The 16089-nt window shown below is 40.4% G+C and overlaps 1 protein-coding gene across 2 annotated transcripts in view; it reads right to left on the bottom strand.

Annotated features, from left to right (window-relative positions):
* LRRC69 (leucine rich repeat containing 69) overlaps positions 1-16089 on the bottom strand; it is a 73464-nt gene that overhangs the window by 21975 nt on the left and 35400 nt on the right. For both annotated transcript variants that reach the window (XM_010968402.2, XM_045505452.2), the window contains one exon: positions 3321-3422. In XM_010968402.2, the coding sequence (XP_010966704.2) occupies positions 3321-3422 (102 nt within the window). The remainder of the gene's footprint in view (positions 1-3320; positions 3423-16089) is intronic.

Below are 16089 nucleotides of genomic sequence, written 5' to 3'. Positions count from 1 at the left end.
AAATTTTAGTTCATAAACCTCTGAGGTAAGGAAAAGTTTTTAAAAATCTTAACCAAGGCATGGCCTGAAACAAATCCCTGTAGGTCTCTGCCAGCCCAAGTATTTTAAGCAGGAATGTTAACCAAATATCCAGTAAAAATGACTTTTACTTTAAATATAAAATGTATAATAAATCTGGCACCTTGCTAAGAAAAATTCTTGGAGATACTTTCGAAAATATCCAAACCTTTTACATATTGTAAGTAAAAATCATTACTTCTACTAAATACACAGAACAAAATCCAAAATTCTTGTGCTCTTAGGTCCCTACAGTTTTGAAAATAAGAAGAAAGAAACACTGTTCTCTCAGCCTGCACCTGGGTCCCAGACACTGGGTAACATTCTTACTCTCATGGTCTCCCTGCAGGACCCCTGCCACACTGGGTTAACTGCTCATCCAGCCCCCTTCACAAGCCAGAACCCCTTCCAACCAAAGATGACCCCGTTCCCTTTCCCTGCACTTTCTGACAGCCCCTTTTTGAGGCAATTTTGCAGCATGGAGTCTAGGGCGCATATGACTAGAATGGCATCAGTATCCTGAAACAGACCAGCTCTGTGAACTTGACAAATTATTTAACCTCTCTGAGTCTCAGTTTATCTATTAAGTGGGAACAATAATGGTACCTATCTTTTAAGGGAGGACTAAATTAGTTCATTCCTGTTAAGTGCTTAGAACAATGACTTGCCCATGATAAGCTTAACAAGTGTTAGCTGTCTATTATTATTACTGCTGTTGCTGCTGCTGTTATTATTATTATTATTATTTATTATTATTATTATTATTATTATTATTATTATTATTATTATTATTATTATTATTCTGAAATGCTTGACTCAAGGAGAAAAAATTGGTTTTAAGGAATTAAACAAATTAAATAGTTCAATTTTTAAAAAATATTTACAATCAAATTTCAAATAAGATATTTTTTCACACAACAATGGGAATGAATACTGTTTGTAGAAATATAGATTGGTTCTCTGGAAGACAATTGGAAAGAGCTAATCAAACTTTAAAAGATGAAAGTTCAACAGGGAGGGTATGGCTAAGTGGTAGAGTGCATGCACAAGGTCCTGGGTTCAATCCCCCAGTACCTCCCTTAAAAATAAATAAATAAGCATAAAAAGATCAGTTTTTTAGCTCAGCAATTTGACTCATAGGGATAACACAGAGAGATAATACAGAAAAAGACAGTCATTGTAGCCCTGTTTGTAAAGGCCAAAAAATTAGAAAATTATTAATAATCTAAACAGTCAACAGTAGGAAAATAGCTTAAAATATTATGGTGTAATCACATGAAAAAATGCTCAATATCACTAATTATCAGAGAAATGCAAATCAGAAGTACAATGAGATATCACCTCACGCTAGTCAGAATGGCCATCATTCGAAAGTCCACAGATGATAAATGCTGGAGAGGCTGAGAAGAAAAGGGAACTGTCCCCTACACTGTTAGTGGGAATGTAATTTGGTGGAGGCATTATTGAAAACAGTATGGAGATTCCTTAAAAAACTGAAAATAGACTTACCCTATGATCCAACAATTCCACTCCTGGGCATATACCTGGAGGAACTCTATTTTGAAAAGACACCTGCACCCCAATGTTCACAGCAGCACTATTTACAATAGCCAAGACTTGGAAACCACCTAAATGTCCATCAGCATACGACTAGATAAAGAAAATGTGGTATATATGCAATGGAATACTACTTAGCCATAAAAAAGAATAAGATAATGCTATTTGCTGCAATATAGGTGGACCTGGAGATCATCATTCTAAGTAAAATAAGCCAGAAAGAAAAATAAAAATACCACATGATATCACTTATATGTGGAATCTAAAAAAAGGACACAAACGAACGTATTTACAAAACAGAGACAGACTAAGACACAGAAAACAAACTTATGGTTACCAGGCGGAAAGGGAGTGGGGAGGGACAAATTGGGAGTTCGGGATTTGCAGATACTGACTACTATATATAAAATAGATAAACAATAGATAAACAATAAGGTCCTACTGTAGAGTACAGGGAACTACATTCAACACCTTGTTGAATATAGCCTATAGTGAAAAAGAATATGAAAAGAAAAAAAAATATATATATATATATATATAACTGAATCAGTATTCTGTACTCCAGAAATTAACACAACATTGTACATCGACTATACTTCAATAAAAATATTATGCTGTAATTACATACCAGAGTATTATGAATTCACCAAAAAAGATGCCATAGACTTACTTATTACTCACTGGAAAGATAACCACAATGTTTTAAGTTAAAGAAAAACAAGTCTCTAAGTAATATATGAAGTTTGAACTCATCTTCAATATAAAAAACTCATGGGTGCATGGAAAGTTCCAGCAGAATAAATGTCAGAGCGAACAGCGGTTGTATCTCTGCATGCTGGGTTTCTGAGCATGTTTATCAATTTCTATTGCCTTCTTTTCTAATTTCTCTAAATAAGCTTGTATTACTTTTGTAATAAACTTTTAATCAGTATGATGCTATAAATAATATTTATTTTCTTCCTTGCTCATCTGTATTTTCTAGTTTTCTGTATTAGACATACATTACTTATGTAATAAGGGGGAAATGCTGTATTTTTTAAAAAACTAAAATATTGGACAAGATTGGTTATTTCCTCTGACCAGGAAACTTGAATTCTATGCAATTCTTGGAAGTTTTAAGACAATTCTGTATATTCGGCTATGGACCTAAAAAGACCTGAGAAGTCCAGGTTCACAATGGAGACTCATGCTCAGAGGTGGAAAGATCTGCAGTCTGTAATTCATCTGTCACTGAAGGACACACACAGAGAGTCCTCTAATATGCGCCCCTAGTCCTCCTTTTAACATCACCAACTTGCTTGACTAAATAAAACATGATTTCTGGGTCATATTCATTCATCCACTAGGAATGGGGACGAGAGAAAAGGAGACGGAAAAAGCAAAAGATCCCCGTAGGAACACATCAAATACATCCACAGATAATACTGACAAACACTTGGAAGGCTAAAGCGAAAACAGATTCCTCTTTTCTCTCCATCCAACAAAATGTTTAAACGTCTGAATTTGGTGACTCTGGAAATCAGAGAGGATTACACTGGCTTCTGCAAGCAAGTCAAAAAGCACATGAGTAGGAGTCACACTGCCAACGGACGAGGGTTGTAGTACTCATTTGCTGGCCTGGCAGGAATGTTTAAGAAGAAAACTCTTTAAAATGTATTCACGGCTTCCGCTGGAAGACTTGTGTGAAAGATGTAATCAGGCTTCACCTGTAAACTCCAGATGTCCTCCTGCTTGACAGCATGAACCGGCTTCTTCAGGAACAGTGGGTTTCCCTCACAGTAGAACTCTCTCAGCTTCAGATTTTGAAACTTTCAAAAGGAAATAAAAACTCAGTTACACGACAAAATAAACTTCACTTCCGAGGCTACATCTTCAACAAACTTTGACTAGAATCACTTTACTTATGGCTTATATCCCACACTACTATTTTGACAGCAGGACATACTCTAGTTATGAGAAGCACAATTCGTGTTGGCGTGACGGCAAGGAACTTAGAGGTCACTGTTGGCATCCCCCATACTAGCCAGCTGAGAAAACTGGTTCAGGATCACAGAACTGGCTACTGATAGAGCAGGAGTTAGTTAATCAAGGCTGGGAACAGCTTGCACGTGATATGTTTGTTAGGAAACCGAGTGTGATGAAAAATAACACTCTAATATACACCAAAATCTTGGTCTCAAATACTGTCTTATGATCCCTTCATTCAAGATCAGGGAGGAAGGTAAGGGAAACAGAAGAACATAAACAGTGTTCTCATTATACTGAAGTACAGTTGATTTACCTGCTGTACACAATGAAAATAAAAAAGGAAAATGTGCAATTCACAAGGATATTGAATCCTCCACGAAGATAGCCCAAGCTCAGCTGGATTCCACCACTAGGGTGAAAAAATAAGAAATTCTCTTATGCTAATATTACGCCTTGACTCCCAAGAACTCATGTGGTTTTCAAAGTTAAACTCATTTAGGGAGTTCCTTTTCTGAGTTACTTTGTTTCAGCTGCGAAACGGGGAAAATAAGACCTGTCTTCAGTGGTGAGCTGGTAAAACAGTTCTCCGGAAATAAAAAAAAAAAAAATTTAAAAAAAAAAGCCCTGACGTGTGGCATATTTTGATTCTATGGTGTAAATACTCCTAACAGGGCTGATTCCAGTCACTGAGCACAGAGTTTGGAAGAGATGTAGAAATCGGCTTTTGTGAGCCAAGATGAAACAGCGCCACTACACCCCTGCACCTCACATTTACAAAAGCCTAGAGGAGCTCCTTGACTTCAGCCCAGGGTTTGAAGCACAGCAAGCACTCAACAAATTAAAACATCTTTCCAGGGCATCGTGTCATTAGGTCTGTAAGATTTTAAAATAAGATAACGGAGTTCTAAGGCCACGTTGGAATCACTTGGTCTCCTGGTTTCACAACAGATATTCTGACTTTCTTCAGGTGCTACCTTACTACGCGTAATATATTCAGTTTCCTATGTTATCCATTGAATCCAATGGGAGCCCCAAGTCAGTGCTGGGTGTGCAGAAATGAAAAGAGCACGTCTTGTACTTAACAGAATCGTCATTTTTACCTTCCTATCCCTAAGAATAACATTCTATAATTTATGCCTAAACTCATAGTCCTTTTTTTTAAAAAACTGATACAAACTTAAATATCTTGATATATGCAAATATTGTTAACATATAAGAACTTCATTTCAAAGCCACCTGTGGTTCAAAGAGCGTACATTTTTCTAGGAGAGCCATGTTTCTCTTCCTCCAAATCCTGTCAATATTCTTCCATCAAACACGGTAAAACCCAGCTTGCTAACTTACTACACATAGTATATCAGAAAGAAATTGTCCTAATGAAAAGAAATTGATTAATAATGAAATCCACTAGCACGTGTTTCGCAGCAGGTGAAGTTTCAGTGACCTGAGGTCTCACACTCTCTCAGTGTACATTCTGAGTATTCCCCAGAGCAACATTTTTAAGTATCTTCTATGTGCACTACTGGGTTTCCTGTCGGCCTAGCTTCTTAACAGAACAACAGTCTTTACTAATGTCATCACTCCAGCTGTATAATCTCTTCTGCTAATGTTGTTACAGCTTTTCAGAATCTACTCAAACAGCCACTGCTGTGAGTTTAGTCACAACTGGAACAATTTCGCTCTCCCCTCCCCGACAGGGGTCTACAGATATTTTTCATTATCACAACTGGGGAAGCGGCCAGTATTACTGACATCTAACTAGTAAATACCAGGGATGTTGTTAAACATTCTAGAAGGCACAGGACAGCCCCTGCAACGAAGAATTACCAGGCCCAAAATAGTGTTGAAGTTGGGGAAACCCTCATTTAGAGGAACAAGACCATAAACATTCACTGACCGTCTTTTCTGGAAAGGGGATTTGCAGCTGGAGGGAAATGAAGGCTCACATGAGGGATTTTTTCTTTTTAAGATGAAGACTTGACCATGTAGAAGGCAAGAGCCAACACAGAGAGATTCACATGGAGGAGAAAGAAGGACTATTGGAAAGACTAATGACCAGGTGAAGAACACAGGACGATCTTCGAGTATTAACATCTCTCCTCTGTGGCCAGAAGAAAAGGTGAAGGCATGAATACGTTTGAACGTGTGGAACTGGATGGCTGAAGGAGTCCAACATGACCCCTTCAATTTTGTCTTTGAAACAGAGAGTAAGACCATCTTCTAACTGAGTTGTGAAGCAAGGTGTCAGTGTGAAAGGAGGCATGAATAAGAAGGTAAAAGTCTGGAATATGCTGTAGGTTTTGGAAAAGGAACCTGCCTAGGGCAAGCAAAAATATCATACAGGGGTGCACTGGAACCCACACGTTTGTGGTGGTTCTAGGTCCATATTGTGTCTTTCCTTTAGCACCCAGCAGTCCAGATCCAGCATTAAGAATCTGCAGAATGGATGTGTCAGAAAGCAAGTATGTACTAAAACTTAAATGAACCAGACTGGGCCCTTTATGGTTTAGACCAGATTAAAAAAAAAAAAAAAAAAAAGAAATAGTACAAAGCTTCAATGGACTAAGAGTAAAAGGAGACGCAGAGGGACACGAAGTCTCAGTGACCTAAAAGGAAAGCTGTAAGAGAGCTGGAACCCCGGACGAACCAGGGGACAAGCTGCCATCCTGGACTTCAGTTCTTCGTATTTACAGAAGGTGAAGATGGTGTTAGATCTAGACACGGCTGTGATGGTGGTTTGCTGAAGTGAAGACCTGAAAAGCTTGTTAAAATTGAGGAGTTAAGGAACTTTGAGCCCAAGTTGTTTGTATTGACCACCTTTACAAAACAACGTCCTGAGTAACGTTCTCAAATATCTGGCTGTCCACTGGACATCCCAGCCAGGAGTCGCACAGTCACCATCAGGTCTAGCATGCAAAAGTCAAACTCTTGTTTCCCCCCAATTTCCCTCGTTACCCACGCCAAAGCTCCTGCCATGTCCTGTCAGTTCTACCTTCTGAAACCTTCTGGGATTTATCTTCTCCTTCCATCCCCCACCCCACCCACCTCCTCCCCTACTCCCCACCCCAGCCGCTAAACCCTCTGGCTTGACGGAAGCCCTCATCTTATATGAATTATTGCAATAATTCTCATATTGATCTCAGTGCAAACTTTTGCTGCCAAAGAGGTCTTTTAAAATAAGAAGCTGGTCATAATACAATGCTTCAAGCTTCTCAAGGCTCCCTTTTGTCCACGGGATAAATTCAAAAGTCAGAGTATAGGGCCCTACACTTGGCTCTCCCCAGCCTGTGTTTCCAACCATACATCGTGGTAAGTTCCGCCTTCGCCCTTCCACGCCGGCCACCCCGCAGCACTCAGGGGCCTCACAAGGGGCCTGCGGCTTTTCTTACAGTGTCACTCCTGCTGTGCCTCCTACTCAGCCCACTCCTGGATCACCTCCTCAAAACGAAAATACCGCCCCTGAAAGCCTCGCCGGCCTCGAGAAACGTTTCCGTGACTCCCCCTTGGGCCTCATGCAGGAATTAACCGCGGCTCCTGCAAAGAGCATGAAGCGATCACTGGTGAAAAGCCTTCTTCATCTGTCGCGTCTGGGTCTCTTTAAGAGCTGACTCCTAAGTGAGCATCACAGTGCTCACTCCAAACTCAGCCCCTAGCTGAGGCCCAGTGAATGACCGACAAATGAATGAACGTCTTCTCAGAAAGCGCAGGCACACTCAGCTCCCCGGGCGCTCGAGACTGGCAAAGGCCTTCCTCCCCAGGCTCGGTCAGTGGGCACAAGTGTCCCCACGGAGTCCCATGCCTCAGGAACACCGAGCAAGACCAGCAAGCCGCCGGCGCTGCACGGCAGTGTCAAGCGAAGAGGGAGCTCAGGAGGGGGCTGGTTTAGGAGGAAATGAGTTGACGTAAACAAGGAGGAGGGAGGCCAAGACTTCACACAAACTCAAAAATAGAGCTGAGCAGGTGACGGCAAGTTGGTCTCTTCAGACAATCTCGAAGCTCACAGCGTCACCCTTTAGCAAGGACTGGAGTTTATAAAGATGCTAATGGTTGACTTGCAAGGAGGCTATGATTTTAAGTGTGGGGACTATAGCACCGAAACATATATAATTAATATTTTTTTTAAAAAGATATGAATAAGATTTGTGACCAATGGGAAATCCAAGAAAATGTATGACAAATTTGATATCGAATCAGAATTGTAGCGTGAAGAGGCTGATGGTATCATTTGAACACAAGAAAGCCTGGAAGTCTGTGTGGGGCCCCTTCTCTCACACGCCGTGCAGGAGTGGGAGACAAAACAGGCGAGAGTGAATCCTTCAGGATCCGCTGGATACTTGACCCAAGAGAAGACACTTAGAGGGAGCTGAAGAGAAGAGGCCAAGAGAAGTCTGGAGGAAGGAGCTAAGTGAATTCCCAGGTTGTAAACACATACTTGCGTGCGAGCGCACACACACACACCCTGCCTTCCTCATCCTGGCCAGGGAGGAGCAGCTGAAGGCCCTCAGGCTCAGGCTCCTCCCTGCCTTCAAGATCCAAGGCCTTAAGGCTGATGGGACTTGCTGGTTACCCCCAGTAACCTCCTCAGGCCTCTCGATTTAAACACCACGGATCAGAGCACCACCTTGCTCAAAACCACCCAGTGGTTCTCATCTCACTCACAAATGCACAGTTCTCAGGCTGGCTCACAGGACTCAGGATTGGACCATGTGCTATCTCTCTGCTCTCATTTCCCAGCATTCTCTCTCTCTCTCTCTCTCTCTCTCTCTCTCTCTCCTTTTCCCCCTCCCTCCCCCATTTCTCTCTCCCCTCTGGCAATACTTTCTTTCCAAGTATTTTTCACCTTGGGGGCCTTTGCATGTCCCTCTTCTTAGAACACTTTGGTCTCAGATTTGTCCAAACCATTAAGATTCAGGATAAAATGGAATCCTTTATTTAGCAGTTTGAGAGGGGAAACATTTAAGACCCAGGGATCTGATAACCAGACAAGTTTTCATTAATGTGCAAAGGCAATGGAAAGACATTCTCTCACATGCATGAGCTGTGTATCTTAACCAAAGAAAATTACTCAAAATGCAGCAACTGAAAGACAGTAACAAAAACTAAGAATTTGGGTAATTCATTTGTCTGTCAAAAATGCAAACGATAAGAAGTAGAATGCCCACTGCCTCATGCAAACAAGATTAGAGCCATCTGCCCCCGCCCCCAAAAGGGAAAATTTGCAATGTTACAAAAAAGCTTGAAAATTATTTCTACTCTGTCAATTCTACTGATAGGAATGCATCCAAAATAAATATTTGAAATAGGGGCAAATATTTATACACAGTATGTGTTTCTCAGAATTATCTGAAATTTAAAAATCCTTACCTATACTAAAAAAAAGTATGGTAAGTTACGTTGCACACGTGAGTATGTACCACTCAGGCGCTCTGCCTTTTCATTCCCTGTGTCTAGCAAAACCTAACCCTGCGTCGTCTCTGCCAGCAGCTTTCCCTGTCTCTGCACTCAAGCAAGTAAGTGCTGCCTGCAGAGTCACACCTCAGGGTCAGCAAGAAGCACAATAAATTCATATTCACCAACTTCCAGCGTGTCCTCAGGGGTTGCTGGAAATTCTCCTCTAGTCAACACAAGCCTGTGTTTCCTCTGCTGGCTGGTCCATTCCTCGCCCAACCATGAAACCGTTCTCCCCAGGGCCTAGACGTTCTCTTTTCACTTTATTTTTTTTCTCCCTCAATATGAACCATATCCATGACGTGAATGAAATCTCTATGCCCGTGACTCTGGTTACACATCCTATAGCCAACTGCCTCCTCAAAATCTTCACTTGGATGTCTTAAATATACATTAAACTCACTGTATCCAAGGTTGAACTCATGACCTGCCCTCCTAAAGTTGGTCTTTTTCCAGTGTTTTCTACCTCAGCCCATAGAAAGCTCACCAGCCCATCACCATGTCTTTATTTACCTCTTAAACGCCCCTGAATCTGTTCAAGTTCTTCTACCCCAACTGCCACCACCTTAGACCAAGTCACTACCATTCCTTACTTAGCTTCAGTGAAAGTCTACCAGAAGTCCACCCCACGTGCCTTTTTTGCTCCTTCCTGTGTGCCCTCCACACTTCAGAAACATCATCTTTTCCAAATAGAAATCTGATTATGTCACCCCCACCTAACTCCCTTTAGATGTCACGGCTCTTCAAATAAGGATCAAACTCCTTAGCATGTCCTACATCCCTTGGCCATGCCCACCCTCCCCTAAATTCCTTCCAGTTCTTTGAACGCCCATGTTCCCTCCCAAGCCTCACCAGCTATTCACTGTCTGGACTGTGTCTCTCCCCTTCACCTAATTGATTCCTACTCATTCTTCAGACCTCAGCTTATGACCCTTCGTCCAAGAAGCCTTCCTCAACCTACCTGTCCACTCAGGCTCCTGTTCTCTCATAGACCAGTGGCCTTTCTTTTAGTGCCCTGATTTCAGTCTGTAATTATATATTCAAAACGTTACTTATTTGATTAATATGTTTTTCCCCCTACAGTGCAGCTCTGAGAGAGCAGAGACCTTGTTTCGTTTCCTGACCATTATATGCCCCGTTCTTAGTACAAGGCTTTGTATATAATATAAGAGCTATGGGTTTAGGAAGATAGACTTGGAAATCAAATTGCCTTGTTTGAATTTGAGGTCCATTAAACACAGTAGGAGCGCCAAACTTTTCCTGCTCTGCTGATGTCCCAACACTTTCTAGCAACCACCCATCCAGCGACCCTGCCGTCTACAGATTTTTCACATGGCATGATTCTACCGCTTGGACACTTGAACAGGGGCTTGATTCTTGAGCCAAAGAAAGCTAATTATAGCCCTGATGCAATCATCTGGGATCCAAGAGACTGACCTAATCATATACTCTCTGGGGACTCTGAACCAGGAAACATGGAAATTTGCCATTCAGCTCTTGAAGCTGGAACAGAACAATGATTATGGCAATCGCTGTTGCTTTAGAAGCTGGAGAGTCCACGTGGGCTACGTGAATGATAAAGTTAGAGGGGAACAGAGACAGAGCACAACAGAGCAAGCATCTGGGAAATGGCTGCATTATACAACAGCACAGTAAGTGTGCTCACCTACCCGCTCACCCTGATCAGGATCCCAGAAGCTCCCTGAGCTGAGAACCACACACTTGCTCTTGAGCTCTGCCCAGCCTTACCGTATTTGCTGCTAGAATCCCCATGAGATCCTCCTTACTCTTTGCTATGAAACTAAAATTAAACTCCATTTATTTGCAGTCAAAGAACCAAACAAAAATAGGCACACCAATTTCAACATGTCATAGAATTCTCTTGCCCACATTCAGCAGATAGACAGTTCTCTCTAATGTCTCTTAATTGCTCCAACTAACCTTCTGACATGCTTTGCTGTGAATCCTCCTTTGCAAAACGTAAAAATCTATTTCCTCCTTCTCTCAGTCTAGCTAAGACTTCCAAACCTTAGTCATTCACTCTTTAAAAACAGTCTTCTTTTCAAGTTTTGAAAGCAAATTATATAATTAGTACCTCTCCACTGGACGGGGGGACCATATCCCCAGACAGGCTCTGTCACCCATACTTCTAAACCTCACAGACCTGGCTACAGAGAAAACGCAGAAAAAGGCACTTTTCCAATAACAAAGTAATCAAAGTTCCCAACTTCTACCCTGGGATAGTCTACAATTCAAACTGCAAAATTCCATTTTAAAATTTATTCAGACCAGACAAGAATGCAGAGCATGAAACTAGAAAAAAAGATATTCAAAGATTTTTTGAAAGCTGTTTATGGTTTGAAAAACCAATTATGAGATCTTTGGTCTTCTATTTTTTTTTTTTTTATTCTGACAGGAAATTAAAATTTGAGTGGCCAGATTCATGATGAGAACTGCAGAAAGAATGTCAGTTTTTGGAGCTTCTGCCTTGGTTTCCAAATGATCCCCAGTGTGGTTTTAAATAAAGCTTCTCAAAAGCCTAACACCCCTCATTTCTCTCCATTTATCTTTGTTCTTCCTTATTTATATTAAATATCACTGTTTCAAGGGATATTCAACATTCTTGAATGTTTTTCTTCACCTTCATTTAAGTCACCGCTATTTCACCCACTCGTTTCTTTTAGGCGTTTCATGTGGCTTCATCTACACTTAACAGCAGAACAGAGGAGAGAATAAGAGAACCGGGCTTAAAGGCTGGGGACGGGTGTCAAATCCACTTCGTCCACACAACCCCTCCGTACAAGTCATGCTAATATCTGGGCCTGTTCTTCGCGTATAAACAGAGTAAGATCCATCCCGCTGACCTGTACAGGTCAAATGAGGAGTGTGCACAGCACTTGGGAAACTAAAAATAAGGTGCGACACCCACACGCAGCCCACGGTCTGAAGCAGGCAGGTCATAGTTACTACTTTTCTCTCAACAGGAAGGTTTAGTTAGGATCAGCCAATATGTTGTCTTCCACATTTTCCATTCCTTTGCTTCATCTAAGCTCTACCAGACAAGGACAAAGGCGTTTTTGTTTGCTGCAAATACGTTAGCAAACTGATACCAGGACGTCCAGCTTCAAGACGGTAAAACTGCAGACATTTAGCCGTCTCCCTCTCCCCTGCCGAATTCTAGAAATGATAAGAAGATAGTTTTGAAAATAATAAATAGCCACTTAAAAATAAGAAGGTAAATTCTCACAGGAACAGAAACTGTGTGTAGACAGTGTCAAGTGAAGGAGGAAACATCAACCCAGGACGAATAAGAAGTCCCTCCTTCAGAAGCAGGCAGACGTTGCGAACTCACCCCGCCCACCCTCACCCCCGCGGCCACACGCCACCTCCCACCCCTACGCCTCCCTTCCCGGAACCCCACACGCCCGGAGCCTGGGAGGAGCACTGCTCCGCATGGAGAAAGGAAGACGAGGCCCTGAGGGGCTGGCAGCTCCAGGGAGGGATGAGGTGCTGTCAGAACGCACTGTTCCCGCTGGAACACTCCAGCTGTCTCTGCTCTCTGCTCACGCTGACCAGTGCCATCTCCTGTAAGAACTTCCTCTTCTCCCTTCATGTGAGCTGCGAAGAAAGCTGCCATTCTTTCCGGGAATCTCAAGTGTCCCAAATTAAATAAGCTGAAAGTTGAAAATGAAATTACCTGATAATCGCTGAGTGCCAACATCATTAGAGATAACAGATCCAAATGTTTATAACAGGAAATAAAGCTGACAGGATAGGATTCTAAAACAACTAGTATATTAATACCTTCAAACTTAGACACGTGAGAGGTTGCTTGTACAAAACAAGAATAAAAACCAATTTTAAACTTGGAAATATTGACTCATATAAGCTTTTTGGATTGAAATTTGGCAATATTTATCCAGTCAGTAAAAGTATGCAAAATGCTGATCCAGCAATTAACACTTCAAGAAATCTTTCCCAAGGAGTAATTAATGGTATGTACAAAGATCAGCTACAATGGCATTCATTGAAGCGTTTTTATTGTGACAAGAAGTTTGAAATATCCTACCTGTCAAAAAATATAAGACTGCTTGAATATATACAGTATCAATGTGACACAGTCATTAGAAATAGTGACACAGGAAAATACTTTAAACCACAGGGAAATGTTTATAATAAAAACCTGAAGAGGCATGTTATGAAATATGCATATATGAGTAATACACTAATGTATAAGTAATAGTAATAATACTAACACATTAACATATGTGAATATTTCATTTTTGAAAAAAACTCTATATGTGCATGTGTACACATGCATTCACAGACTTCAAAAACTGGAAGATCAGGAAGAAACTAACCAGTATGTTTATGGTGTGTTTCCCTGCCATCGCCCTGCAAGGTCAGATTATGTGTAATGTTGCTTTTCTTCTTTTTATTTATCTCTATTTTCCAAATAATCCACAGTGAAAAGAAATTTTTTAATGTTTTTCCAGGAATGATGAAACTTACATTATCCTAATTCTGATTACCAGTCTGCAAATCTTCAGAAGATTAATTTGGGAATAGGAGCAACAGGAGATAGACCTCTCCTGTACTGGGTTAAAAGACAGAAAACACAACTTTCCAAACTCAATAAAATTTTCCCAGAGTTAAAAATATTTCAAGGATTTCAAGAAAGCTATCTCAACATTTGTGCTGATCCTAAGATTTTTCTCAGAAGTTTGGAAACTCTCCCACGTATCTGGCCCATGAGGTATCAAAGCAGGAATGTAATAAATATTTTTTCAAGTTCTGTGCTGGTTCAGCTCACACATTTCAACAATGAGGGTGGGAGCTGACATCATCCCCAAGGAGGTTAAAATTGGTTTGGGGGGGAGGGAAAAAATCTTAGATATTATAATGGTTTGTGCCCCCAAAACCCAATCCTACCTGACAATATAAACACATATACAGTATATCTCTGGTACTAAAATGTAATGGAGTGGGGGTAGGGGGTAGCTATTAGGTCTAAAAAGCTCTAAAATGGTCCTGGAGGTGAGGGAGACAACAATGAAAAAAAGAAGAAATACTGGTTCAGCTACATGAACATAAAACCCAAATTCTTTTTTTCTTGTATCCTCTGTCTTGGTTTTGTTGCTTACAGCCTCAGAATTCACTTTTATTTTTTAAAAATTATACATGTGTACACACATACATGTACACAAGTTCCTCTGTGTTAGAAAGCTCTATCAATTGATTCTTTAGTAACTTGCTTCTATATTGAAATTTCTAGACCAAAAAGAATATTTTATAAAGTGCTATTTTTTTTCTAAGCATTGTGCTGCTTTTTGTTTTCAAATATAATTATTTAAAGCTTTGAAGAAGTGCCTACTTTTAGCTATTAACATTACCCCAAGATTTTAGACACAGGTTTTTTTATTTGACTCTGGAGTCATTCACATCATTATGACTCCTGCAATAAAGCACAGGTTAGGGGCTAAAAATATGTAACTATTTTTATTAATTACTGAATCTTTTATAATATGAAAAATTAATTATGATAGATTAATTAATTACAATATTGAGTGTATGCATTATAATATTATGTTCATGCTTGTCCCTTTATAGTCTCATAATAGCTGCTAATTCTCAATCAAGTCCAGGGAACAAATGGAAGACCAAGAAGCAAAAGGTAAAAGAGGTTAGTGGGAACCAGGTAAGTCTGTCCAATTTTACTGGCAAAATAAAAGCTTTCCTAGAAATCCCACCCAAAAGATCTCTACTTAGTTTTCTGTGGCAAGAATTTGACACATGGCCACTCCCCATGGGAATTAGTTCAGGACAGGTTTGACTTTAGTTTTCCAAAGCAAGCTAGAGTCTGCAGGAGCACAGGGGCTAGGCAGGTGGGGGAACAGGATTCAGAGCTCAGCCCCTTCTCTGGCTAGTCCACCTCAGCCATGCCTTCCACAATAATTAAAAGAACATACAATCTTGACAAACAGGAACCATATACGATAATCTGACATGGTATGTTTCTAAAAGTACCCTAGTAATTAAGTTTATTGTGGCTTTGAAGCAATCTAAGTTTCAATTTCAGCTCTGCTACATGATGTTGGGAAAAGTACATCAATCTGTTCCCAAAGCTCAGTTTTCTCATCTGTAAAATAGTAACAGTAATAATACTTAGCTCACAGGGCTATCATGAGGATTAAATAAGATGATGCTTCTATGGTGATTAGCACAAAACCAACCACATACCTTTCAAAGAATATAAATTATTATTTGTTTTTATATAGCAAATTTTACACAACCCCCCTTGGCAAATTACTGTTTCCAGCAAGCATCTGTGACCTAGGGAGATGGAACTCTCACAATATATCCCTCCTGTGATGGCCTTTGCCCATCCCTGATGGTTCTTCCCTAATTATCAGGCTCCATTCCATGTAATTTTCTTGCCAGAATTTCCCAAAGGAAAGCTGAACTGATTCTAACAAAAGAAAGAACTATGTGCCTTCTGTGTCTAGTTCTCTGACATCTCTGGCTAATTGTCTTCTTGACAGAGAAGCGATTCCCACCCCTGTTATGTTCTAGAACCTTCTGTCTTAACTGTCATTAATCACTAGACTTATCTCATCATACTTTCTCTGCACACTACAGTGTGATTTTTTGCATATTGGCACTTAGAGGAAAAAGCAAGAGAAAGCTAAATTTTTAGAGTAGCAAGCAGCTTTCCATAAATTTATTTGATCCGAACCTCACAAAAAGCCTAGGAACAAGGAGACAATTGACCTTTCTCCTCATACCCTCGCTGCTGACTAGAAATAAAATGTTCTGAAACGTCATGCAATTTTATACTGAAAGCTTTGACATTCTTTTGGGATACCTTCTTAGTCAGGACCTGAGTTTTTATTTTTGTTTTGCCTTGTCTTTTAACATATTCTCAATTTTATTCCAAGAATTTTAAGTGGTTAATAATAGGAGATTTACACAGTAATGCCAATAAAGTTAAGAGTTCAAAAATACAGAATAACATGATTCGAAAATTGTAATGTCTTAATTTTGTTCTGAACCTCTTGG

This window comes from Camelus bactrianus, chromosome 25 (genome assembly GCF_048773025.1).
Source record: "Camelus bactrianus isolate YW-2024 breed Bactrian camel chromosome 25, ASM4877302v1, whole genome shotgun sequence".
Lineage (NCBI taxonomy): Eukaryota > Metazoa > Chordata > Mammalia > Artiodactyla > Camelidae > Camelus > Camelus bactrianus.
The sequence above is the reverse complement of the archived record's forward strand: the minus strand, read 5'-3'. Positions and strand labels throughout refer to the sequence as shown.